Below are 26,517 nucleotides of genomic sequence, written 5' to 3' on the forward strand. Positions count from 1 at the left end.
TTCGGTGAACGCGCTCAAATTTTGGTAGTTCCGATAATATATCAGGGAATAAATCTTTCAGCATTTGAGCACAAAAAATCGATAGGTTGATTACCCTCCAGTTTTTCAGGAAATCCAAGAATTCTGATATTGCACCTTTGGTTTCTGGTCTCCAAATCTGCAAGTTTCTTCAGTAATGCGTCGTATTTTTTAAGTTGTTCCTTAGAAATTCTCTTGAAACCTTCGATATCCTTCTGTAACACCAGCAGAGATTCTTCGTGTAGCTTAATACGAATTTTGTGGTCATTCACAGTCTGCTGTATACTTCCAAGTTTCCGATTGAGCGTTTTCAGTTCAGATTTAACCAGGTCGAAGGAATTCTGTAACAAATCAAACTTGGATTCCAAGTCATCCAGCTTATCCAATTTTTCAAGTTTCTCTGACATTTGTTGAGTCATTTCAGTCAACGTCTCTAAAGTAGTCTCTTTTTTTGACTGCTTTCTACTCATGGTGCTCTCACCGAGATAGGTTTAAACAGCAAAGTAAGCGAATAATCTCGGAGCACGTAGCTAGTGCAACCTACTCCATTACAGCCACCGGAAGTCTCCAAAAGAATTTTAAAGAGGATTGGAGGGAAAAGATTTTTAGACCGTCTGGTAGGTGCTGTGCTGCCAGAAAGAGTAGTGAACTCAGATACAACTGTAAGGTTTAACAGACATTGAAATAGGAAAGGCATAGAAGGATACAGTTAATGAAGACAAAGGGGATCATTGTGGATGCAAAAGGCCTAAATTTGTGTTCGACAATTCACCAGAACTAAGGCATCTAATACAATTTCCTTATAGGTGGTAACTTGTTCTAGAATTCTACCATCAACCTCCCTGAATTCTCCAACTACAGTGACCTTCTTATTGGAGACAGACGAGATATATTCAGTTAAGGACTCATCTATAACATCTGCCTCTTAATGGAAGTGGTTCAGAAAGCATTCACTCTGATGCTTCAAAATGGAGAGGTTATCCTATGAGGTCAAAGTAAACAGATTAGAGTCTGACTCTGGAGTTTGGAATAAAGAGGCAATATTATCATGAAAAAGTGTGAATGCTGCAAGGCTGTTTCCTCAATAAAGACATGGTCTCAGGATAAAGGAAGTGAGATGAGGAAAAATTTCTTTTGTTAGCAGTGACTATTGAATTCCTTGCCAGTTAGAGTTGTGTTGACAGAGTTTTTGCAAACATCCAAGGTTGAGACAGATCTCTAATCAGAAAGGAAATCATGTGCCATAGGTAAATAGATGAGGGATATCAGATCTACCCAATCAAACAGAATGGTGGAATAGGCTGGATGAGCTGAATGGCTTGCTTCATTTGGGCCATGCATTTCCCTGGTTGTGCAAGTATGATAGATCATAAACCAGTTCAGAGCCTTTGGCCCAGATAGTTGAGTTTGAATCAGTAAAGCCATTCTGAGTTCAGCTCTCTCTGCTTCCATGTGTTCCTTGCGTAGCGCTTTGTGCGCCACTACAAAAGCTCTCCTGGATGCACTTTAAAATTTTCATCCACTCTAGGTGTTTCAAACCCAGATAACTGTAGTTAATATTGGGGAAATACCTGCGAAAACACGATTATTCACACTCCTCACAGCAAACCATTTCTGTTTCCAACTTACTATTGGAAGCCATTGGAGATACATTGGAAGCAAATTAGTCTTCTGTCCTCTTGTCTGTTACTGGACCCTTAGTGGATCTAAATTTTAAGATTCTTCTGGAGTTATATCCCCAGTTTTTTGACAGTGCCTGGTCTAAATACCGGAACCTTTTTGTCTATCCTTTTCAGAAGGACTGCAGCAGTCCAAGGAAGCAGCACAGTTATGATGATTGCTACTTCACAGCTCCAGTGATCGGGATCAATCTTGAACACTGTTTGGTTGGGGTTTGTATCATCTCCCTGGGGTTCCTCCAGGAACTTCAGTTTTTTCCCCTGTGCTGCCTGGTAGTTTCATTGGCCACTAAAATGCCCCTAACATGAGGATGAGTTGTAAAATCTGGGTCAAGTTGAAGGGAATATAGGGACAATAAAATCGGGTTAGTGTGGGTTCAGTGTGTAACAGCCTGGGAAAGGTTTCACTGCTAATATAATAGCCTTTCTGTAGAAGCACTGCTAATGTAATGGTTTTTCTGTAGCAGCAGTGTTTAAGTTATGGCTGGAGATAACGGGGATTTGGAATGTGCGCCGTCCAGTGAAGGGAGTGTTTTTGCTTGTTGTGTGCCTGAGACTGAGGTGATCTGGGTCTTTTAGTTCAGCAGAAGATGAAGAGACAAGATATCAGAAAGGAGAGGTTATAGACACTAGAAAGGAGTGGACTTGGAGTGGGGCCGGGAGTCGATGAAGCCCAGGGAAATCGATGGAGGACCAGCGGTAGGGAAACCGTGAGCTCCAACTTGTGCACGTTAGACTGCTTCTTTAAAATGGGCCCATTCCTTTTTATTTTACTTTACTAAGCCTTTAGTCACATTAAGTATTATAAAGCTAAATTATTTAATTGCATATGGTGTTTTTTTGTGATATTGATTTGTAACATCATGCAGCATCCACACAAACAGGAGGTTTTGCATCTCAATCTCATACATTTGGTGGGTCCAGAGATTGTCTTCACTAGACATATGCAGCCAACAGAACCTGTGGGTTACAATTGTAAATAGATGGTGTGTATCGATAGGCATCATTGACCACATTTATGAGGAGCACTATCACAGGAAAGCAGCATCCATCATCAAGGAGCCCCACCATCCAGGACATGCTCCCTTCTCACTACTACCATTGGGCAGGAGATACAGGAGCCTTATGTCCCAAATCATTAGGTTCAGGAACTGTTACCCTACAACCAACAGGGATAATTTTACTTACCTAAATTGACCTGATTCCTCAACCTTTACAACTCATGTTCAGAATTATTTATTTTTTATTAGCACAATTTATCTTCTTTTGCACATTTGTTGTTTGTCAGTCTTTATGTATTGATCTTTCATAAATTCTAGCACATTTTATTTTCTAGTGAATATCTGCATGTAAATGAAAGTCAATATAGTATCCTCCAATGGTCACGGTTGACCATGGATATTGCATCCCAGCTCTCCATGTGATACACAAGCCAGGGCAGTACAATATGGAGAACAGGCTCCCCCTCTCTACACAGCTGATGAATAAAAAGGGAAGGTAGAGACTGATACAGTTCGGCACTAGCGGCATCACAGGAGCTGCCAGTTAGCATTGAACTCAATGTAGGATTGCCTTATGGACTTCAGCTCCCCATTTCTCCTCGGGGCATACTCCTGAAGCTTTCCCCATGAGTGGATATAGCCACAAGGAAACAAAGGATTGAGGTCAGAGTATCTTTCTCCTAGATGAACTGCTGACCATGACTGGAGAGCTCCATCTATCAGAAGCAACTGGTTTTAAGGTGCTAGTAACCTGCCTTTGCCCCTTCTTCTGTCAGTAGAAAAAGTTCCACCAGGCTTAGTAGTTGAGCCACACGTGAAGGCCAGCAGTTGGACTTGGCTTTCAGAGGCTATTTGAGATGCATGCAATATAGCAATTGAAACGGTAGATAATCATTTATTATTATCCTGTTGTTAAAGTATGAAACATCATGCTAGGAGAGTGAAACTCTCTTGCTTTGTCCTGGAGATTCACTGTGTAAATAAAGATCCAGTAACAGTTTTAGTCAGTAATAGCATGGCGGACAACACTAATCTAAGATGCATCAGCGCTCCTGTCAATGAGGAGGATCACAGATTCTCCTTCAGTTTGTTGCTTCATTGTCTAGTACCAACTCTGGCAGAAGGTGATAGTGTGACAGTTTTGTATTGACTGTAAAGCGGCTCTGTCAATAGCCTACTGCTTCAACCAATCGCAATGAGCACATCTCATTAGGTTCTGAGCAGAACTCTCTCTGGGACAGTGAGACATCTCTGCTTGCTGTTCTGGCCATTCTGCCATAGTGATAATCTATACTTTCACTGCCTCAGGAGCACTGTACTTCCTTATAAGCAGGTTACTTGCTTTGTTGTAAACAGGTGATTTGCAGAGGACATCAAGAATCAGCAACATTGTTGGACTGCAGCTGGCAGCTTTTGGGGTTATGTCAGACCACTCACGAATCAACTCTGCCTGTTGGGCTTTGCATTCTCAAAGCCCACCGTCCACAATTCAGGACAATAACCACTGCAAGTCAGGCAGCATCACTGGAGATGAATAAATAGTGAACATGGCTCAAAACTTTGACTGTTTATTCCTCTCTATAGATGGTGCCTGAACTGCTGATGTCCTCCAGCATTGTGTGTGCTGCTCTGGATTTCCAGCATCTGCAGTATCTCGTGTTCAGGCCAAGAACCTCCAGCTCACAGTAGCCTCAGTGGAATGTTGCCTGTTCAGTAAGTCAGAAGTCAGATTCATCTCATGGCCCGTTGTCCTGGTGCAGCATGAGGTTCACTGTAGGTTCTAGCAACACGACAAATGCAAACATGAAGACAAAAAGAGTCAGTGTTCATAAAAACACATTTTATTAAAACAAAAGGCATGTAACAGACTCTGCAATCCCTCACATTTGATTGTGATGCACTTTGGTGTGCTGTGGCTGTTGTAGTCACATTCAAGCCTGCACACCACTTCAACTCACCACAAAGATCGTGGGATGCGCACAGATTGTCTTGTGGTAATGAGACACTTGATTTGCCACCTTTGCTACTTGATGTACTTAAGGTGTGAGAGCTTAATGAGATGAAATGCATGGTTTGTTGGTAAGGCCAGGAAATTGACATTGACACGTTCCTGAAAAGATGCTAACTCCCATTTGCCAGTCTTTGTTTATGCTTATTTTTCATAAGTTCTATAGTATTTAATTTCTCATAAGTGCCTAAAGCAAATGAATCTCAAGGTAGTACATGGTGGCGTATACATTCTTCAATAATAAATTTACTTTGACATCTGATTACATTAGTAAAATCTAACGGCCATCAGCTCTCTATGCTCAGGATGCAGGTGCTGCTCCAGTCATGCTGAGCGCTAAGCACCAGGGTCATCCAACCTCTGCTGGCCTGAGCAGATCACCACTACCTTACCATGCAAGCCTGAACAGGCAAAGGTCAGCCACTTCTTGCAGGTGAGGAGAATGGAGGGAGTTTTAGAACATGGCAGGAGCACACTTCAGTGGTAAATGTCTCGGGTAACTCATCTCAAGTACAAGTACCTCCTCATACACTCAGGCCTCAGTTTTACCGGGTACAGCTTGCACAATTTCAGTTTTCCACAGAAAATAAGTTGTGATTGCTTACTTTTTGTGCACGGTGCAAGTTTAGTGCTATACAGAACTGATGGACAGGCTACAGGGAGCAGTGCAACATCAGGAATGGCAGATACAAAGAGCCTAATTCTGCTCCTTTGTCTTATGATGTACAGGTTACAGAGGGCAGAGTGACACTAGGATTTGTGGATGGGTTACAGAGACCATTATTGTTGGATAGGTTCAGGGAGCACTGTGATGTCAGGAATAGTGCATGGGTTACAAACAATAGTCAGAGCTGTGATTGCTCGATGGGTTACAGGGAGCAGTGTATTGCTGTGACTGGTGGATGTTACAGGGAACAATGCATTGCTGTGATTGGTGGATGTTACAGGGGCAGTGCATTGCTGTGATTGGTTAGATAGATTATCTAATAAGATTAATAATGATAAGGTTCACCATTGGTGATTCACATCTAAGACCTTAATGAGGCAACTGTACACAGAGTGAAAATTAAAGAGGCATAAATTAGAGCAAGTTCTACTGCTGGTGATGCCAATCTGTACTTGTGATCATCACAAGCAATTGGATCATAAAGTAAGGGCAAGATGTTCCATCAGACAAGTCAGTGGTTGGGGAAGAGGAAGACTGTAACAGATCTAGAACAGGGAGCTAGCACAACCATGTGCTGTCAGTACTGGCAACCATTGGTGCAATTCCACTGCAACTCACCTCAGCATCATCATCACAACCAGTTCATCTAAAATGTCAGTAAAGGTTAGTAGAAATTTAAAATCTCATTAACATTTTTAAATAAATATCTATATTGGCAAAAAGGATGGTCATCTTGTAAGCTTAGAACCTGGCCTAGAGTTCAGGGGTATGCTCTCTGCTGTCTCCTCTGACCACTGTGGCAGACTGCTATGGAGAAACGGAGGGTGATCTTCAAGTATCCCATCTTTCCAGGGGCCACGTGAATCACTCTGTCCCTTCCCACCTCTCTATGGGAATGCAGCAAGGTTGGACAAGCCTGGACCAGAGGTGACATTTGTGGCCAGGTTGGTTAGTAGCATAGTTGGAGAGATCTATGTATAAAACTAAAAAACAATGTCCAGTGGAAGCCATGATGTTCAAAGGTGGCGATGAAAAGCATTCTGTGCATATGCTGATAAAGGGAGCTCCTGCTCCAATGCCAGCAGCAGAAACACATTACACAACATCAAAACCTCAAAATCACTTCACTAATTAATGACAGCTTCAGATTCCAGCCCAAGCTCAGAAATGAATCCCTGAGAATTTGGTTGAGTGCCAGACACCCTCCACTCCAACCTCCTTTAGTAGTTGCATTGCTGGAAGAAAGGTTCTTGGCACAAGTGCTCTGCAGTCCTCCACTCTCCTCCTCAGAGTCCTCACTGCAGAGGTAGTCCTGTGGGCAACTCCTCGTCTCCAACTCAGATCTCCAATCAAGTTCTCACCACTTAGTGGACCTCACTGTCGTTGAGTACACAGCTATGGTCTTTCCCTGTTTGAAGGACCACTCGTCCTCACTCTATATTCCACCCCCCACCCCATGCTGAACTTCCAGGGCTCACAATCAACCCCCACCCCAGAAGTTGCCACCTACAGTCCATGGAACTGTGTGCCAACACTGACTCAGTGCTACCACATCAGTCAACTGGGTCCGTTCAGCAAACTCTGAGAGCTACAAAGGAAGTCAGGTAATGTTAAAGGGCAACGTGTTGTGGTGAGAACTATCTATTGAAGGCTCTGTATTGGAAGGATAGGTTCTGGTGCATACATTCAGCAAGCTTCAGGAGCTATGCCTCACTACAGCACTCATAAATGTTGTCTTCCATTAGTGCAATGACTTGTTCGAATTTGTGCTGCATCTGCATGCGCCTGGTCATTGAGTTAGACTCCAAGGCATTCATTACCTAGAGGGAGGAAGAGAAGGAAGAGATCATGAGTCTGGAGACTGTTCTGTGACCTGTCAAATGCAGTAATTATCACCAATGGGCACATTCTGCAACCCATTAAGCTGCTTTACCCCAGACAGAAATGGCTAATACAAGCAAGCATAATTTTAACATGATTGGAGGAAAACACAGGGGGATGTCAGAGGTAGACTTTTTTTTTAAAACACAGAGAGTGGTGGATGCGTGGAACCCTGTCAGGGGCGTTTGTATAGGCAGATAGATTAGAGACATTTAAAAAACTCTTCGGTATGCACATGGATGAAAGAAAAATAGAGCGTTATGTAGGAGGGAAGGGTTAGATTGATCTCAGAGTAGGCTTAAGGGTCAGCACAACATGTTGGGCCGAAGGGCCCGTAATATGCTGTAGTGTTCTATGTTTCTACACAAACACTTGGTGAGATCAGTGGTGGGAATGTGTAGGAACTTTGCTGTGGCACTTGTGAGTCAGAGTGCAGGAGGACACTGCAAGGTGCACACTTGTGAGTAAATATATACCTTTTAAATGACAATGTGCTCATATGTGAGTATGTGTGTGTACCAGAATCAGTGAGTTTCAGTGCTTGTCTTAGAGTGTGTCTGAGTGAATGTACACGTGTGGTGGGGAGGTGGACTTCAAAAGGAATAAGCCTGCCTCTTTTTAATGAGGTGGTTTGCTGCAGTAATTTGGTGTGAAGAGCTGAAACATTCTGACGATGGAATACTGATGGACTTACCTGAGTGCGGTATCGTTTGGCATATTTATAGATCTCAGCCATGGCAAAGTTTGTGTTAAACTCATTTTGGTATTTCTGTAATGAAAATAAACAAAAGATTGATTAGAAATCTGAAGCCGGAGCTTGTTTGTAGTTCCTTATTTCCAGACGCAAAGAACTTATCCTCTTATGAATATGACTTAGTTATATATCATTACAGCATTGAAACAGGCCCTTCAGCCCACCTAGTCTGTGCCAGACTATTACTCTACCTAGTTCCATCAACCTGCACTGGATCATAGCTCTCCATACCCCTCCCACACATGTACCTATTTAAATTTCTCTTAAATGTTGAAATCAAACCTGCATCCACCACCCAACCTCAGTGGGAAAAAACCTGCTTGCATTAACCCTATCTAAAACTCTCATAATTTTGTATACCTTTATCAAATCTCCCCTCATTCTCCTACGCTCCAGGGAATAAAGTCCTAACTCTACTCAACCTTTCCCTATAATTCAGGTCCACAAATCCTGGCAACATACTTAAAATTTTCTCTGCATGTTCATGATGAGTACTCAAGCAAATCCCACTTTACACAATGCATGGGCAGGGGCAGTAGGTTTGATAATTGCTGCACACTAGATAATCCTTACTGCTGTGCTCCCTCACCCTTGTTACTTACCCGGGATTCCTCTGCCAGGTGAGCATTCATTTCCTGTTCACTCAGTGTGATCATTTCCTGAATTTCTTTGTAATATCTCTGCACCGCCTTCTTGTATTCAGGGATTTCCTTGGCATACAAGAGTTTATTTGTTGGTGAATCCTAAGGAAAGCAATAAAAAAAACAAGAATTCCACATGCTCCATGAAGTAGTCATTTATCAACAGTTGCTTTTGGGAATGGGGAAATGCCATCAAGGTCAGCATTTATTGCTGGTCACTCATCACCCATGATAAGGTGTGCTGTCTTGTTGATTAACTAGCTTGAGGTTTCTGTGGCTATGGGGAATAATCATCAGTGCATTTCCCACCCACTATGCCTAAGCATTAGCATGCATGAAATGCCACAAGTAGCTCCAAATTATTTGTGTGTTGGTCCCTCTGCCAGAAAACAACAGCACAAACTTCATTTGAGACTCAGTAATTCTGAACACTCGCTCTGTCCACCACAAAAAGTGGGGGGAGGGAGGAGGCAGCCTTCTGGTGGTCACCCATTTTAATTCTATTTCCCATTCTGATATGTCGGTCCATGGTTTCCTCAACAGCTATGATGATGCCACTCTCAGACTGGAGGAGCAACACCTCATATTCTGACTGGGTAGCCTCAAACCTGACAGTGTGAACATCGATTAAACTTTCAGTGAATTCTACCCTCCCCTTCTCTCTTTTTCCATTCCCCATTCTGGCTCCCCTCTTACCTCTCGACTTCTCCTCACCTTCGCCTCTGTCTGGTGCCCCTGCTCCTTCCCTTTCTCCCATGGTCCTCTGTCCTCTATCAGTTTCCTTCTTCTTCAGCCCTTTACTTTTTTTCACTTATTACCCCCCTGCCCCAGCTTCTCACTTCATCCCGCCCCTTCCACCCACTTACTTCGCTCTCTCACCTGGTTTCAGCTGTCACCTGCCAGCTTGTACTCCTTCCCCTTGCCTCATCTTCTTGTTCTGGCTTCTCTCCCCCTTCCTTTCCAATCCTGATGAAGAGTCTCAGCCCAAAATGAGACAGGGGAAGCTGGAGTTGATATCCTCAGAACAGAGCAGGCTGTGAGAGGACTTGATAAAGGTGTCTGAAGATGTGCTGACATAAGCAGAGAGAAACTGCTTCCACTGGCAGAGGAGGTAATGGTCATGATTCACAGAACAAAGACGAATGACAAACTAAAAGTGAGATCAGGAAAACCCATTTTTATGGTAAGTGGTTCTGGACTAGAATATATTGCTGGGTGAATAATGAAGGGAAGTTCAACAAAAGTTGGCAAAGCAACTGAAATTAAAGGATTTGAAGGCTATAAGGGAGTGGGACCAGTTTTTTTTATATAAGCAGCTGGAGCAGACCCAATCCTTCCATACTGTAACTCACTTCTGACATCTGGTATTCTGTTTTCTAACCAATTAAACAGAAAGTAGATTTCAGTCCTCCTGCTGTTACTCTGTCGAACTGACAAATTACCTTTCCGAGCTGTAGGTCTGAGATGGAACAAGCATCGATGAAAGCCTGGGCTATCACTGACAGACAAGCGTCCATGTGGTCAGTCTTCTCTATGTCAAACACAAACTGAGGGTTCTTCAGTATGTTAACCCAGAAGCGAAGCGGCAAGCTGGAAACGGAGAAATCCAATATGGAGTGAGGTTGAAATACTTCTTTCAGGATATTGTTATTATATAGAGACAAAGCACAGTAAAAGGCCTTTCCCAGTCAGTGCTGCCAATTACACCCATGTGACCAATTAACCCTCTAACCCATACTAGTTTGGAATGTGGGAGGAAACTGGAGCACCTGGAGGAAACCCATGTAATCATAGGGAGAACATAAAAATTCCTTCCAGACAGTGGCAGATTGAACCTGGGTCACTGGCACTGTAATAGCATGACACTACCTGCTACAGTACCTGCTGTCCTATGCTACCATGTCGGGAGAAGATCTATTTTTCAGGGCTAGCACTGGAACCTGTGCCTCAGCTTATGTCAAGATGGCCACAGTGTTTTCAAGGAATCTGTTGGAACAACGCTTCCAAAAGAAATAACAAGGGTCTCGATTGAGGAAATCTGCATTTCACCTGAGGGGACAGGACCATTAGATATAGGAGCAAAATCAGGCCATTTGGCTCATCAAATCTGCTCCTCCATTGCATCATGGCTCCAGTCTCCTGCCTTCTCCCCATATCTCTTCATGCAGTGACTAATCAAGAATCTATCAACCTCTGCCTTAAATGTACCCATTGACCACCTCCACAGCCACCTGTAGTAACAAATTCCACAGATTCTCCATTCTCTGGCTAAAGAAATGCCTCATCTCTATTCTAAAAAGACACCCTCTATTCTGAGGTTGTGTCCTCTTACCCTTACCCCCTCTGCCGAAGTGTCACGCAGGTAAGAAACTGCTAGAAAATTCAGCAGTCTAATGAACAAGGAGGCAATTAAAAGAGAGAGAGGCCTCTGACTTGGTTTTGTGACTCTCACTTTTAATTGTGACCTTGAGAGAGTGAGTACGGTGCCAGCTGAGACACGAGCTGGGAAGTCACCATAGAAACAGCTCAGAACGGTTGAGCTAACGGATGGCTGGAATTTTGAATGATTTATAAAAAGTTAAGGCTTTTGGTCTGATAACAGCAAAGGAGACACAACACGGGAGAATTGCGGAAGCTACCCAAGAAACCCCTGGTGGAGTTTAAGACCACCGTGAGGGTGGAGGCCACGGACCGATTAATTTCAACCCGTGATTACCAGTGCGGGTAAGAGCTTGCCTGTGGGGGTCTGCTGGTGGTGAACCCGTGCCGTGGGTTAGTAGACTGTTCCCTATAAGGGGCTCTGTCCATCTGTGTCTGTGTGGGGTTCACACGAAGTGACTCTAAAGACTTCGGAAGCAAGAACAACTAAAGCTGCCAATCAACTCAATTAACTCTCTCTCTCTCTCTCCATCAATTCAACTCGACGCAACACAAAGTAAACTGAACTGCTTAAACTTACCTGACACCGTAAGACTGATATCTACCTCCCGGGCTATTATCTTTGTATCCACACACACACATTTACAGAGATATATATATAATAGTTTATAACCGGTATTATATTATCCAGTCTTAATGATATTAATTTGTAGTAGTAATAAATATAATCTTAATTTATAGTAAACCAGACTCCAGAGGTGTGTTCCATTTCTGCTGGTCCTTTTCAACTTGTCACGGGATTCGTGACACAAAGGAAGCAGTTTCTCTTTCAACACTTTACAACTTCAGACACCTCTATCAGGCCCTCTCACAACCCCCTGTTTCAAGGATAACAACTCAGGCTTTTCCCAGTCTCATTTTGGGCTGAGATTCTACATCAGGACTCCCCCACCACTGGAAACATCCTCCCCACATTCACTCTAAGCAAGGCTTTTCAACATTTGATAGGTTTTGATGAGATCACCCCTCATTCTTCTGAATTCCAATGATTGGAGGCCCAGAGCCATAAAATGCTCCTCTTATGAGAAGCATTCAATCCCGGAATTATTTCCGTGAATCTCCTTTGAAACCTCTCCAATGTCAACACATTTTTATTAGATAGCCGAAAACTGCCAAGTGAGGCTTCACCAGTGGCTTATAAAGCCTCAGCATTACATCCTTGTTTTTATATTCTAGTCCTCTTGAAATGAATGCTAACATCGCATTTGCCTTCCTCACCATAGACTCAACCGTACATTAACATTTAGGGAATCCTGCATGAGGACTCTAAAGCAACACAAGGAAATCTGCAGATGCTGGAAATTCAAGCAACAACGCACACAAAATGCAGGTGGAACACAGCAGGCCAGGCAGCATCTATAGGGAGAAGCACTGTCGACGTTTCGGGCCGAGACCCTTCGTCAGTACTAACTGAAAGGAAAGACAGTAAGAGATTTGAAAGTAGGAGGGGGAGGGGGAAATGTGAAATGGTAGGAGAAGACCGGAGGGGGTAGGATGAAGCTGAGAGCTGGAAAGGTTATTAGCAAAAGGGATACAGAGCTGGAGAAGGGAAAGAATCATGGGACAGGAGGCCTAGGAAGAAAGAAAGGTGGAGGGGAGCACCAGAGGGAGATGGAGAACATCTACATATATTTATATATTGGTGAGACCCGACGCAGACTGGGAGACCGTTTCGCTGAATACCTACGCTCTGTCCACCAGAGAAAGCAGGATCTCCCAGTGGCCACACATTTTAATTCCACATCCCATTCCCATTCTGATATGTCTATCCATGGCATACTCTACTGTCAAGATGGAGCTACACTCAGGTTGGAGGAACAACACCTTATATACCAGCTGGGTAGCCTCCAACCTGATGGCATGAACATTGACTTCTCTAACTTCCGTTAATGCCCCTCCTCCGCTTCTTACCCCATCCCTGATATATTTAGTTTCCTCACCCTTCCTCTTTTTCTTCCTCTCTCTCTCTGCCCATCACTCTGCCTGTTCTCCATCTCCCTCTGGTTCTCCCCTCCCTCTTTCCTTCTCCCTAGGTCTCCTGCCCCATGATCCTTTCCCTTCTCAGGCTCTGTATCCCTTTTGCCAATCATCTTCCCAGCTCTCAGCTTCACCCCACCCCCTCTGGTCTTCTCCTATCATTTTGCATTTCCCCCTCCCCCTCCTACTTTCAAATCTCTTACTATCTTTCCTTTCAGTTAATCTTGACGAAGGGTCTCAGCCCGAAACGTCGACAGTGCTTCTCTCTATAGATGCTGCCTGGCCTGCTGCATTCCACCAGCATTTTGTGTGTGTTGTGAGGACTCTAAAGTCCCTTTGCACCTCAGATATTGAATTTTCTCTCCATTTAGAGAAAATGCTTTTATTTCTTCTACCAAAGTGCATGGCTATACACTTCTCAATACTGTATTCTATCTGCCACTTCTTTGCCTATTTTCCTTAACTATCTAAGTCCTTCTGCAGCCTCTCTACTTCCTCAAAACTTCCTGCCCCTCCACCTATCTTCAGATCATCTGCAAACCTGGCCACAAAACCATGAATTCTACCGTCCAAGTCACTGTTATATAATGTAAAAAGGTTTCCCAACACAGACCCCTGCTGAACATCACTAGTCACCAGCATCCAACCAGAAAAGGCTCCTTTTATTCCCACTCTTTGCATCCTGCTATTCAGCCAATGCTCTATGCTCTATACATCTTTCCTGCAATACCATGGGCTCTTAAATTGTCAAAGACCTTCTGAAAAATAAGTACACAACATCAACTGATTTTCCTTTGTCTATCCTGCTTGTTACATCTTCAAAGAATTTCAACAGATTTGTCAGGCAAGATTTTCCCTTAAAGGAACTATGCTGACTACAGGCTATTTTTTCATGTGCCTCGAAGTACCCTTAAACCACCACCTTGACAATTGACTCCAACATCTTCTCAACCACTGAGGTCAGATAACCTAGTCAATACTTTCCTTTTTTTCTGGCTCATGGAGAGCAAGGAATCCCTCATGCAGGTATAGAATACAGGGACTGATTTTATATACATGCTGAACTTAGACTACAGTTCTTTACAGCAGTGGTTCCCACCCTCTTGGACCTCAATGACCAGCCATTTGTTGGTATCTCAAGAATGTGGCCTGGAAGACGCCTGCCTTCAGTGTGAGGCCCTGTGGATGGTTGGACTCCAAGAGATGTCATTGACTGAGGCATCATTGAAGAAATGGAAGATTGCGAACAACGGATTGGTTGTCAGAGTGTCAGTCTCCCTCTCCTCAAGTTGGACAAACTCAGAAATAAAAGCAACATAGCAGACTGTAACAGCGAAACAACTGTTGTTTTTGTTGCTCCCTACCCCTTGCTGTGGTGCCACCTTTCTGTTCCTTGTTATTGAGACAGAGCCTGAGGCATGTGGAATTGTTGGGTGAACAATAGTTTTTGTTCGACTGCGATCATGGTCTCTCTTTAGGGACTTTTCTATTGCTTGCTTGGTGGGTGATGGGCACTGATGCTCTCAGCTGAATGGTGGGGGGAGGTGCAGGTTGGTGCTTTGCTGCTGCTTGTGCATGGGAGGGAGAGAGGGGGCTTTGGGGTTCTGATGTTTTTCTGTCATTCATTCTTTGGGGTTCTCTTCTATTTTTGTGGATGTCTGCAAAGAGCAAAAATTTCAGGTTGTATACATTCTCTGATATGACATGGACCATTTAACCATTGCTACTTCTCCAAGTGACACTGTAAGAAGATACTTACTCATTTGCTTGATTTCCAGATGTGGTGGGCATCCAGCTCAGTGTCTAGATGTGGAGAACACCTGGCTCAGGCTCATCTGTCTGTTTTCCAGATGTGCTAGTCTTACCTATTTTCCACGTGTCTGGCACACCCGATTGTTTTCCAGATGTCTGCATCAGTATCTCCAGATGGATCACTTTCTGGGTCAGTGTCTCACCTGTTTTCCAGATGTTTTACAGAAGTGGAGCATGTTTGGGGCTGTGAGCTTACCTGTTAGTTTTCCAGATATGCAGAGTGTCTGGATCAGCAGTACCCCGTTTCTCAGCTTGCTCTTCCAGGAAATCAAAGAAATACTTCACTGCAAAGGGGGGCTTCACAGTATGGATACTAAGAAGTGCACAGAATAGATCATCCAGAAACTTCTGCAGCGTGCCCTGCAATGGGGAGAATGAGGTTAACGAAGAGCTATTGGGGAAAAGCATAGAGTGCAAGCTATCCAGGGTAATACTGCTGGATTGGATAGGGGTTGCAAGGGAATTGCTTGTTCTTATAGTGGTATTCAAGCTCTTAAAAGTCTAATAAATTGAAAACAAGAAGACAGCAGCCACCTGGTGGTAGTACAATGCAATGCACTCAAATATTTTCCATGGCATACAAGGACTCAGCAGTGGGCTACAGTCAGTTGTCATTCTAGTAATAAGAGATAGGTAGGGGCCTAGGATATCACAGTGAAATAGATGCCAGTGAAGATGGTCATCAGACCAACACAGGAGAAATGTCAAGAGCAAACTCTTCTGTGTCTGATTGGCTCAGCTGGGGTGGAAGGAGCTGCAGAATTCCAAAAAATTGGTGCAAGTAGAATATACAAGGAATAATATCAAATATCTTGGCAGCAGCAATCCGGGAACAACCACGTCAAATAAAGGACCCTAATTTCACAACGCAGAGGAAAATTTGACCATTTGAAGTGTGTCTAGCCTGTTCATCTTGTACAGGTTGTATATGAGTTTAACTTGTGAATTTTATGTTTTAATGAATCAAGTAACAAATTAAGGCAGTGAGTTAAATGCAAGATCATTGAGAGCTATATGGGTCAGTTGAATGCCTGTATACTTTTGAGCATTAAAAAAGATTGAGTTGTCCTGAACTGTGAGCACTTACTTAGTCTGCACCACCATTAACTCTCGATAAAGACAGAGGTAGAGGTGTCAGAAGGTATTCGTGGACATCAACAGAGTGTAGGGATGCATTGCTAGTTGTAGGCTCTCACTCTTTGAGATACAACAATGTATACATTGTACAAGCAGACATATCACTGTTGCCTTGTAGGAAGTTCCTGAATAAGCATGTGCAAACAAAGGCACACGCATGGTGTGCCAGGAGGGACTTAGGGCCCGCTGTAGCTACCATCCATGGGGTATTCCACCACATAAATGCCTCACCTTGGTGGAGAGAAGTCGAGTCAAGTAGATCTCCGGCAAAACTTTCTTCCACTGTTTGTGTTTGTGTGAGCGGCTGGGTTCAACCAGCTCATCATTTGGAAGCACCTAGTGTGGAGAAAACAATGTGATTAGTTCCTGTTCCTTCACAAAGTGATCTCCATAGAACTAACATGGACTTATTGGAATGAATGGATGGATAACAGGAAGGAAAAGGCATTAAACTAGCAAGTCCGAGGGTGGGATCTACATAGAACAAGATAAATGTTCAAAACCCAATGTGGAGACTGCAGCATATACTAGACTGGGAGAAAACTATCCACAAGAATGCATGAACATCAATTGGCTGTACAATGGCATGACCCACTCTCCCTAGTCTCTACCTGTGAAGATCAAGAGGGGCACAAATTTGACTGGGCATCAGCGAAATGGAACACACAGGATGCAAGAGTTCCTAGAAATGTGGTTTTCTGCAAACAATTCTATAAACAGACATATAGACCTCGATCCCATCTATAAGCCAATGCAGGCAAAATTCCAGACATGCACAGAGTTCACCATACAACCAATCTGCGATGAGACCACTCCCTACATCACATGCGAGTTTCCATAATGATGACCAATCAATTGATTGATAAGTAGATAAAGGTCAAGCATTTGGAGCACACACCACAGGTTAACAGCGCACTGATGATGTCTCCTCATTTGGTGATAAAACATTTGCAAATGGATTGCCAAGATCAGAGAACAACTGAGCCCAACCATTTACATAGAACATAGAAAAGCACTGGAACAGGCCCTTTATCCACAACTAAATGCCTAAATAAATGAATCCCTTTTTCTCCATATTCCTCCATTTCTGGCACATTTATGGGACTGTCTAAGAGTCTCCTGAATGCCTCCATCTTATTTCCCTCCACTACCATTCATGTTAGTGCATTCCAGGGACCCACCATTCCTTTCTTAAAAAATTTTGCCCTGCCATTTCCTTTGAAATATTTATATAGATATTTATATTGATACCTTCCAAAGTGCAACAGCTCACATTTGGTTGGGTTAAGCTCTATTCACCAGTTATTTGCCCAACTGAATTATATCCCACTGTAACCTTTGGCAATCTTCTACACTATCCACACCAGCAGCAAGTTCCACATTATATGTCAATCCGGATTTCCATACAGATTTCTATATATCACATGCAGCAAAGGTCTCAGCAGAACCTGCATAAGACCACTAATCACAGAACTCCTGCCAGAATAGGTAATGAATGGGCAAGAAGGAGGAGGTCCTGCCAAGAGAGTTTAGGGAGTTAGGTACAAAGTTGAAGGACAGGACCTCCAGGGTTGCAACCTCAGGATTGCTACCTGTGCCACGTGCCAGTGAGGCTAGAAATAGGAAGATAATGCAGTTAAATATGTGGCTAAGGAGTTGGTGCAAGAGGGAGGGCTTCATGTTTCTGGACAATTGGGCCTTGTTCCAGGGAAGGTGAGACCTGTTTCGACAGGATGGGTTGCACCTGAACTGGAGGGGGACTAACATCCTTGCAGGAAGGTTTACTAGTGCTGCTCTGGGGGGTTTAAACTAGATTTGCAGGGGGAGGGGAACCAGAGTGTTAGAGCAGATAGTGAGGTGGAGGAGGATAAAGGTCATGTGAGAACTGCAAGTATAGTGCATGGAGTAACGCCAGATCTAACATATAAAGAGGCTTTGAGGAAAGAGAAACAAAATAAAGGGTGTAAAGGTAGTAAGATAGAAGGGCTAAAGTGCGTGTACTTCAATGCAAGAAGCATCAGGAACAAAGGTGATGAACTGAGAGCAAACACGAGGAAATCTGCAGATGCTGGAAATTCAAACAACAACACACACAAAATGCCGGTAGAACACAGCAGGCCAGGCAGCATCCACAGGCAGAAGCGGGGGGTCTCGGCCGGGGACGTCGACGTTGCTTCTGCCTGTGGATGCTGCCTGGCCTGCTGTGTTCTACCGGCATTTTGTGTGTGTTGATGAACTGAGAGTTTGGATACATACATGAAGTTATGCGAGTGAACTGCTGTTTTTTCGGAGAGAAGGGAGTTTTTTTTACTACTCGGGTTAAAGAGAGGCTGCGCAGGCAGTAGAGCGTGAAAGGTTTAAAAAGGCAGCCACATCCAGCAGGCAGTGGAGTGAGAGGCAGCAGAGTGGTAGGGCTTTGGCACAATGGACTTAGGCAATAACAGGATGAGGCGAGGTAGGAAGTATGTGTGTGAGGCCAGTTTTCTGTGCTCGGAGTCATATGTGGGAGGTTCTGGAGTCTCCCAGCCTCCTGGACGGCCATATCTGCACCAGGTGTGTTGAGCTGCAGCTCCTGAGGGACTGAGTTAGGGAACTGGAGCTGCAGCTCGATGACCTTCACCTAGTCAGGGAGAGCGAGGAGGTGATAGAGAGGAGTTACAGGCTGGTGGTCACACTGGGGCCATGGGAGACAGACACATAGGTAACAGTCAAAAAGGGAAGGGGAAGAGTCAGGTACTAGAGAGTACCCCTGTGGCTGTACTCCTTGACAATAAGTACTCCTGTTTGAGTACTGTTGGGTGGGACAGCCTACCTGCAGGGAAGTGACAATGGCCGTCCCTCTGACACAGAGTCTGGCCCTGTGACTCAGAAGGGTAGGGAAAGGAAGAAGGCGGCAGTAGTAATAGGGGACTCTATAGTTAAGGGGTTATACAGGCGATTCTGTGGACGCAGGAAAAAAAATTCAGATGGTAGTTTGCTTCCCAGGTGCCAAGGTCCGGGATGTTTCGGATCGCATCCAAGATATCCTGCGGTGGGAGGGAGAACAGCCAGTGGTTGTGGTACATATTGGTACCAATGACATAGGTAGGAAAAGGGAAGAGGTCTTGAAAAAAGACTACAGGGAGTTAGGAAGGAAGTTGAGAAACAGGACCACAAAGGTAGTAATCTCAGGATTACTGCCTCTGCCACACGACAGTGGGAATAGGAAAATAATGAGGTGGAGGATAAATGCGTGGCTGTGGGATTGGAGCAGGGGGCAGGGATTCAGATTTCAGGATCATTGGGACCTCTTTTGGGGCAAGTTTGACCTGTACTAAAAGAACAGGTTGCACGAATCCCTGGAGGACCAATATCCTGGCGGGGAGGTTTGCTAAGGCTACTGTGGAGAGTTTAAACTAGAATTGTTGGGGGGTGGGAACCGAATGGAAGAGACTGGGGAAGAGGAGGTTAGCTCACAAATAGGTAAAGCTTGTAGACAGTGCGAGAGGGAGGATAGGCAGGTGATAGAAAAGGGATGCACTCAGACCAAAGCTTGAAATGAGTCTATTTTAATGCAAGGAGTGTTGTGAACAAAGCAGATGAACTTAGAGTGTGGATCAGTACTTGGAGATATGATGTGGTGGCCATTACAGAGACTTGGATGGTTCATGGACAGGATTGGTTACTTCAAGTGCCGGGTTTTCAATGTTTCAGAAAGGACAGGGAGGGAGGCAAAAGAGGTAGGGGCATGGCACTGTTGATCAGAGATAGTGTCACGGCTACTGAAAAGGTGGACGCCATGGAGAGATTGTCTACGGAGTCTGCGTGGGTGGAGGTTAGGAACAGGAAGGGGTCAATAACTTTACTGGGTGTTTTTTATAGGTCACCTAATAGTAACAGGGATTTTGAGGAGCAGATAGGGAAACAGATCCTGGAAAGGTGTAATAATTACAGAGTTGTCGTGATGGGAGATTTTAATTTCCCAAATATAGATTGGCATCTCCCTCAAGCGAGGGGTTTAGATGGGGTGGAATTTATTAGGTGTGTTCAGGAAGGTTTCAAGACACAATATGTAGATACGCCTACAAGAGGAGAGGCTGTACTGGATTTGGTACTGGGAAATGAACCTGGTCAAGTGTCAGATGTCTCAGTGGGAGAGCATTTTGGAGATAGTGATCATAATTCTATCTCCTTTACAATAGCATTGGAGAGAGATAGGAACAGACAAGTTAGAAAAGTGTTTAATTGGAGTAAGGGGAATTATGAGGCTATCAGGCAGAAAATTGGAGGCTTAAATTGGAAACAGATGTTCTCAGGGAAAAGTATGGAAGAAATGTGGCAAATATTCAGGGGATACTTGTGTAGAGCTCTGTATAGGTACGTTCCAATGAGATAGGGAAGTTATGGTAGGGTACAGGAACCGTGGTTACAAAGGCTGTAATGTCTAGTCAAGGAGAAAAGAAAAGCTTACAAAAGGTTCAGAGAGCTAGGTAATGTTAGAGATCTGGAAGATTATAAGGCTACTAGGAAGGAGCTTAAGAAGGAAATTAGGAGAGCCAGAAGGGGCCATGTGAAGGCCTTGGCAGGCAAGATTAAGGAAAATCCAAAGGCATTCTACAAATATGTGAAGAGCAAGAGGATAAGACGTGAAAGAATAGGACATCAAGTGTGATAGTAGGAAAGTGTGTTTGGAACCGGAGGAAATAGCAGATGTACTTAATGAATACTTTACTTCAGTATTCACTATGGAAAAGGACCTTAGTGATTGTAGTGATGACTTGCAGCAGACTGTGCAGCTTGAGAATGTAGATATTAAGAAAGAGGATGTGCTGGAGCTCTTGGAAAGCATCAAGTTGGGTAAGTTGCCAGGACTGGACGAAATGTACCCCAGGCTACTGTGGGAGGCGAGGGAGGAGATTGCAGAGCCTCTAACGATGATCTTTGCATCATCAAAGGGGACGGGAGAGGATCCCGAGGATTGGAGGGCTGCAGATGTTGTTCCTTTATCAAGAAAGAGAGTAGAGATAGCCCAGGAAATTATAGACCAGTGAGTCTTACTTCAGTAGCTGGTAAGTTGATGGAGAAGATCCTGAGAGGCAGGATTTATGAACATTTGGAGAGGTATAATATGATTAGGAATAGTCCGCATGGCTTTGTCAAGGGCAGGACATGCCTTACGAGCCTGATTGAATTTTTTGAGGATGTGACTAAACACATTGATGAAGGAAGAGCAGTAGATGTACTGCATATGGATTTCAGCACTGCATTTGATAAGGTGTCCCATGCAAGACTTATTGAGAAAGTAAGGAGGCATGGGATCCAAGGGGACATTGCTTTGTGGATCCAGAACTGGCTTGCCCACAGAAGACAAAGAGTGGTTGTAGACGGGTCATATTCTGCATGGAGGTCGGTCACCAGTGGTGTGCCTCAGGGATCTGTTCTGGCACCCTTACTCTTTGTGATTTTTAAAAATGACCTGCATGAGGAAGTGGTGGGATGGGTTAGTAAGTTTGCTGATGACACAAAGGTTTGAGGTGTTGTGGATACTGTGGAGGGCTATCAGAGGTTACAGAGGGACATTGATAGGATGCAAAACTGGGTTGAGAAGTGGCAGATGGAGTTCAACCCAGATAAGTGTGAAGTGGTTCATTTTGGTAGGTCAAATATGATGGCAGAATTTAGTATTAACGGTAAGTCTCTTGGCAGTGTGGAGGATCAGAGGGATCTTGGGGTCCGAGCCCATAGGACACTCAAAGCAGCTGTGCAGGGTGACTCTGTGGTTAAGAAGGCGTATGGTGTATTGGCCTTCATCAATCGTGGAATTGAATTTAGGAGCCAACAGGTAATGTTGCAGCTGTATAGGACACTGGTCAGACCCCACTTGGAGTACTGTGCTCAGTTCTGGTTGCCTCACTACAGGAAGGATGTGGAAGCCATAGAAAGGGTGCAGAGGAGATTTACAAGGATGTTGCCTGGATTGGGGAGCATGCCTTATGAGAAAAGGTTGAGTGAACTCAGCCTTTTCTCCTTGGAGCGACGGAGCATGAGAGGTGACCTGATAGAGGTGTGTAAGATGATGAGAGGCATTGATCGTGTGGATAGTCAGAGGCTTTTCCCCAGGGCTGAAATGATTGCCACAAGCGGATACAGGTTTAAGGTGTTGGGGATTAGATAAAGAGAAGATGTTAGGGGTACATTTTTTACTCAGAGAGTGGTGAGTGCGTGGAATATGCTGCCGGCAACGGTGGTGGCGACAGATAGGACAGGGTCTTTTAAGAGGCTTTTAGATAGGTCCAAGGAGCTTAGTAATATAGAGGGCTATAGGTAAGCCTAGCAATTTCTAAGGTAGGGAGGTGTTCGGCACGACTTTATGGGTCTATGTTTCTATGATGTAGTGGCCATTACAGAGACTTGGCTGGCACCAGGGCAGGAATGGATTCTCAATATTCCTGGATTTCAGTGCTTTAAAAGGGATAGAGAAGGGGGAAAAAGGGGAAGAGGGGTAGCAATCCTGGCTGGGGATACTATTACAGCTACAGAAAGGGTGGGTAATGTAGTAGGATCCTCTTTTGAGTCAGTATGGGTGGAAGTCAGGAACAGGAAGGGAGCAGTTACTCTATTGGGAGTATTCTATAGGCCCCCAGTAGCAGCAGAGATACCGAGGATCAGACTGGGAGGCAAATTTTGGAAAGGTGCAAAAATAACAGGGTTGTCATCATGGGTGACTTTAACTTCCCTAATATTGATTGACACCTGATTAGTTCCAATGGTTTAGACGGGGCAGTGTGTGTCCAGGACGGATTCCTGTCACAGTATGTTGACAGGCCGACTAGGGGGAATGCCATACTAGATCTAGTATTAGGTAACGAACCAGGTCAGGTCACAAATCTCTCAGTGGGTGAGCATCTGGGGGACAGTGACCACCGCTCCCTGGCCTTTAGCATTATCATGGAAAAGGATAGAATCAGAGACAACAGGAAAATTTTTAATTGGGGAAGGGCAAATTATGAGACTATAAGGCTAGAACTTGCAGATGTGAATTGGGTGATGTTTTTGCAGGGAAATGTACTATGGACATGTGGTCGATGTTTAGGGATCTCTTGCAGGATGTTAGGGATAAGTTTGTCCCAGTGAGGAAGATAAAGAATAGTAGGGTGAAGGAACCATGGGTGAAAAGTGAAGTGGAAAATCTAGTCAGGTGGAAGAAGGCAGCATACACGAGGTTTAGGAAGCAAGGATCAGATGGATCTATTGAGAAATATAGGGTAGCAAGAAAGGAGCTTAAGAAGGGGCTGAGGAGAGGCTGAGAAGGCCTTGGCAAGTAGGGTAAAGGAAAACCCCAAGGCATTCTTCAATTATGTGAAGAACAAAAGGATGACAGGAGTGAAGGTAGGACTGATTAGAGATAAAGGTGAGAAGATGTGCCTGGAGGCTGTGGAAGTGAGCGAGGCCCTCAATGAATACTTCTCTTTGGTATTTACCAATGAGAGGGAACTTGACGACGATGAGGACAATATCAGTGAGGTTGATGTTCTGGAGCATGTTGATATTAAGGGAGAGGAGGTGTTGGAGTTGTTAAAATACAGTAGGATGGATAAGTCCCTGGGGCCTGATGGAATATTCCCCAGGCTGTTCCACAAGGCAAGGGAACAGATTGCTGAGCTCTGGCTAGGATCTTTATATCCTCATTGTCCAGGGGAATGGTACCAGAGGATTGGAGAGAGGCGAATGTTGTCCCCTTGTTCAAAAAAGGTAGTAGGGATAGTCCGGGTAATTATAGACCAGTGAGCCTTTTGTCTGTGGTGGGAAAGCCGTTGGAAAAGATTCTTAGAGATAGGATCTATGGGCATTTAGAGAATCATGGTCTGATCAGGGACAGTCAGCATAGCTTTGTGAAGGGCAGATCGTGTCTAACAAGCCTGATAGAGCTCTTTTGAAGAGGTGATCAGGCATATAGATGAGGGTAGTGCAGTGGATGTGATCTACATGGAATTTAGTAAGGCATTTGATAAGGTTCCACATGGTAGGCTTATTCAGAAAGTCCGAAGCCATGGGATCCAGGGAAGTTTGGCCAGGTGGATTCAGAATTGGCTTGCCTGCAGAAAGCAGAGGGTCGTGGCAGAAGGAGTACATTCGGGTTGGAGGGTTGTGACTAGTGGTGCCCACAAGGATCGGTTCTGGGACCTCTAATTTTCATGATTTTTATTAACAACGTGGATGTGGGGCTAGAAGGGTGGGTTGGCAAGTTTGCAGACGACACAAAGGTTGGTGGTGTTGTGGATAGTGTAGAGGATTGTCGAAGATTGCAGAGAGATATTGATAGGATGCAGAAGTGGGCTGAGAAGTGGCAGATGGAGTTCAACCTGGAGAAGTGTGAGGTGGTACACTTTGGAAGGACAAACTCGAAGGCAGAGTACAAACTAAACGGCTTGATACTTGGTAGTGTGGAGGAGCAGAGGGATCTGGGATCATGTCCACAGATCACTGAAAGTTGCCTCACAGGTAGATAGGGTAGTTAAGAACGCTTATGGAGTGTTAGCTTTCATAAGTCGAGGGATAGAGTTTAAGAGACGCAATGTAATGATGCAGCTCTATAAAACTCTAGTTAGGCCACACTTGGAGTACTGTGTCCATTTCTGGTCGCTTCACTATAGGAAGAATGTGGAAGCATTGGAAAGGGTACAGAGGAGATTTACTAGGATGCTGCCTGGTTTAGAGAGTATGGATTATGATCAGAGATTAAGGGAGCTGGGGCTTTACTCTTTGGAGAGAAGGAGGATGAGAGGAGACATGATAGAGGTATACAAGATACTAAGAGGAATAGAAAGAGTGGACAGCCAGCACCTCTTCCCCAGGGTACCACTGCTCAATACAAGAGGACATGGCTTTAAGGTAAAGGGTGGGAAGTTCAAGAGGGATATTAGAGGAAGGTTTTTTACTCAGAGAGTGGTTGGTGTGTGGAATGCACTGTCTGAGTCAGTGGTGGAGGCAGATACACTGGTGAAATTTAAGAGACTACTAGACAGGTATATGGAGGAATTTAATGTGGGGGGTTAAACGGGAGGCAGGGTTTAAGGGTCGGCACAACATTGTGGGTCGAAGGGCTTGTACTGTACTGTACTATTCTATGTTCTATCTGTAAGTCAATTAACCATAGATTGAATGCATCTTAATCACCTAGATGAGCCTCCCATGAGGGACCTTGCCAAACACCTTGTTAAAATGCACTAAACATCTTCCACTGCTCTAGCTTCATCAATCACCTTCGTCACCTCAACAAGAAACTCAATCAAGTTAGTAAGACATGATCTGTGCAACACAAAGCCATGCTGACTGCCCCTAATTATGCCATGGGTTTCCAAGTGCTCATAAATGCTATCCTGCATCTACATCTTCTCCAGTAACTTCCCTACCTCTGACACAGCAAGCTCACCGGTGAAATTCACGATTCTGAAGTTTCTAGGATCATCCGTACTTCCCTTCTTGAAAAATGGAACAACATTTTCAGGTGGAAATCACTAAGGGGGCATAATTTTGAGGTGATTGGAGGAAAGTATAGAGGGGATGCCAGAGATAGATTATTTTTGTTTTACACAGTGAGTGAAGAGTGTGTGGAATGCCCTGCCAGGGGAGGTGGAAGAGGCAGATACACAAGAAACGTGGAAGGGGCTGCTGGCGGAGGCAGATACAATGGGGTCTTTTAAGAGACTCCTGGATAGGTATATGGAGCTTAGAAAAATAGAGGACTTAAGAGTAACCCTAAGTAATTTCTAAAGTAAGTACATGTTCAGCACAGCATTGTGGGCCGAAGGGCTTGTATTGTGCTGTAGATTTTCTGTGTTTCTAAACATTTAAGAAATTCTTAGGCACATGGATGATAGAAAAATGAAGGGCTATGTACAAGGAAAGGGATAGATTGATCTTAGAGTAGGTTAAAAGGTCAGCACAACATCGAGGGCCAAAGAGCCTGTAATTGCTGTAGTGTTCTATGCTCAACCAGTCGCCAGTCCTCTAGGACTTTGCCTGTTGTTACAAAGGACATTAAGATCTTGGTCAAGACCACGCAATCCCATCTCTCGGCTCTCTCAATAACAAGGGGGATATCCCATCAAACCTGAGGGACATCCACATTAATGTTGAATATCTACATCTACAAAGAAAGTGAAATAAATTAAAGCTCACATAACATATTCCAAGGTAAACACAATAATAATTGGAGAAAATTCAATTCTAGGCACCCAGGAGTGGAACATGGGAAAGGTATGTGGACAAAAGTACTGAAGAATTCTGACATAGACAGTGGGAGTTGGGAAGTAGGGGGCATCACAGCGTGAGACGTGGGGAAGACATGGAGGGAGAGGGTTGGAGAACACAGGGAGAGACCAGATCATGAAGCGTAACATGGGGGTGGTCACAGAGCATGATGGGTGGGGCGGGGGGGGGGGAGTGGGTGAATGGTTTGGAAAATTGTGGTGTGGAATCTATGAATGTAGCTGAGAAATAGCAACAGGCAGAAACCATTGG

The 26,517-nt window shown here is 44.3% G+C and overlaps 1 protein-coding gene across 1 annotated transcript in view; it reads right to left on the minus strand.

The window, feature by feature from the left end:
* Window positions 1-4,523: 4,523 nt before the first annotated feature.
* Window positions 4,524-26,517, minus strand: part of plxnd1 (plexin D1) — a 162,427-nt gene continuing 140,433 nt past the window's right edge. The window contains exons 31-36 of the mRNA XM_073072614.1: window positions 16,246-16,350; window positions 15,074-15,237; window positions 10,092-10,239; window positions 8,611-8,751; window positions 7,949-8,023; window positions 4,524-7,193 (exon numbers count right to left, since the gene is read on the minus strand). Of these exons, the coding sequence (XP_072928715.1) occupies window positions 7,077-7,193; window positions 7,949-8,023; window positions 8,611-8,751; window positions 10,092-10,239; window positions 15,074-15,237; window positions 16,246-16,350 (750 nt within the window). The 3' untranslated portion in view covers window positions 4,524-7,076. The remainder of the gene's footprint in view (window positions 7,194-7,948; window positions 8,024-8,610; window positions 8,752-10,091; window positions 10,240-15,073; window positions 15,238-16,245; window positions 16,351-26,517) is intronic.

This window comes from Hemitrygon akajei, chromosome 19 (genome assembly GCF_048418815.1).
Source record: "Hemitrygon akajei chromosome 19, sHemAka1.3, whole genome shotgun sequence".
NCBI lineage: Eukaryota > Metazoa > Chordata > Chondrichthyes > Myliobatiformes > Dasyatidae > Hemitrygon > Hemitrygon akajei.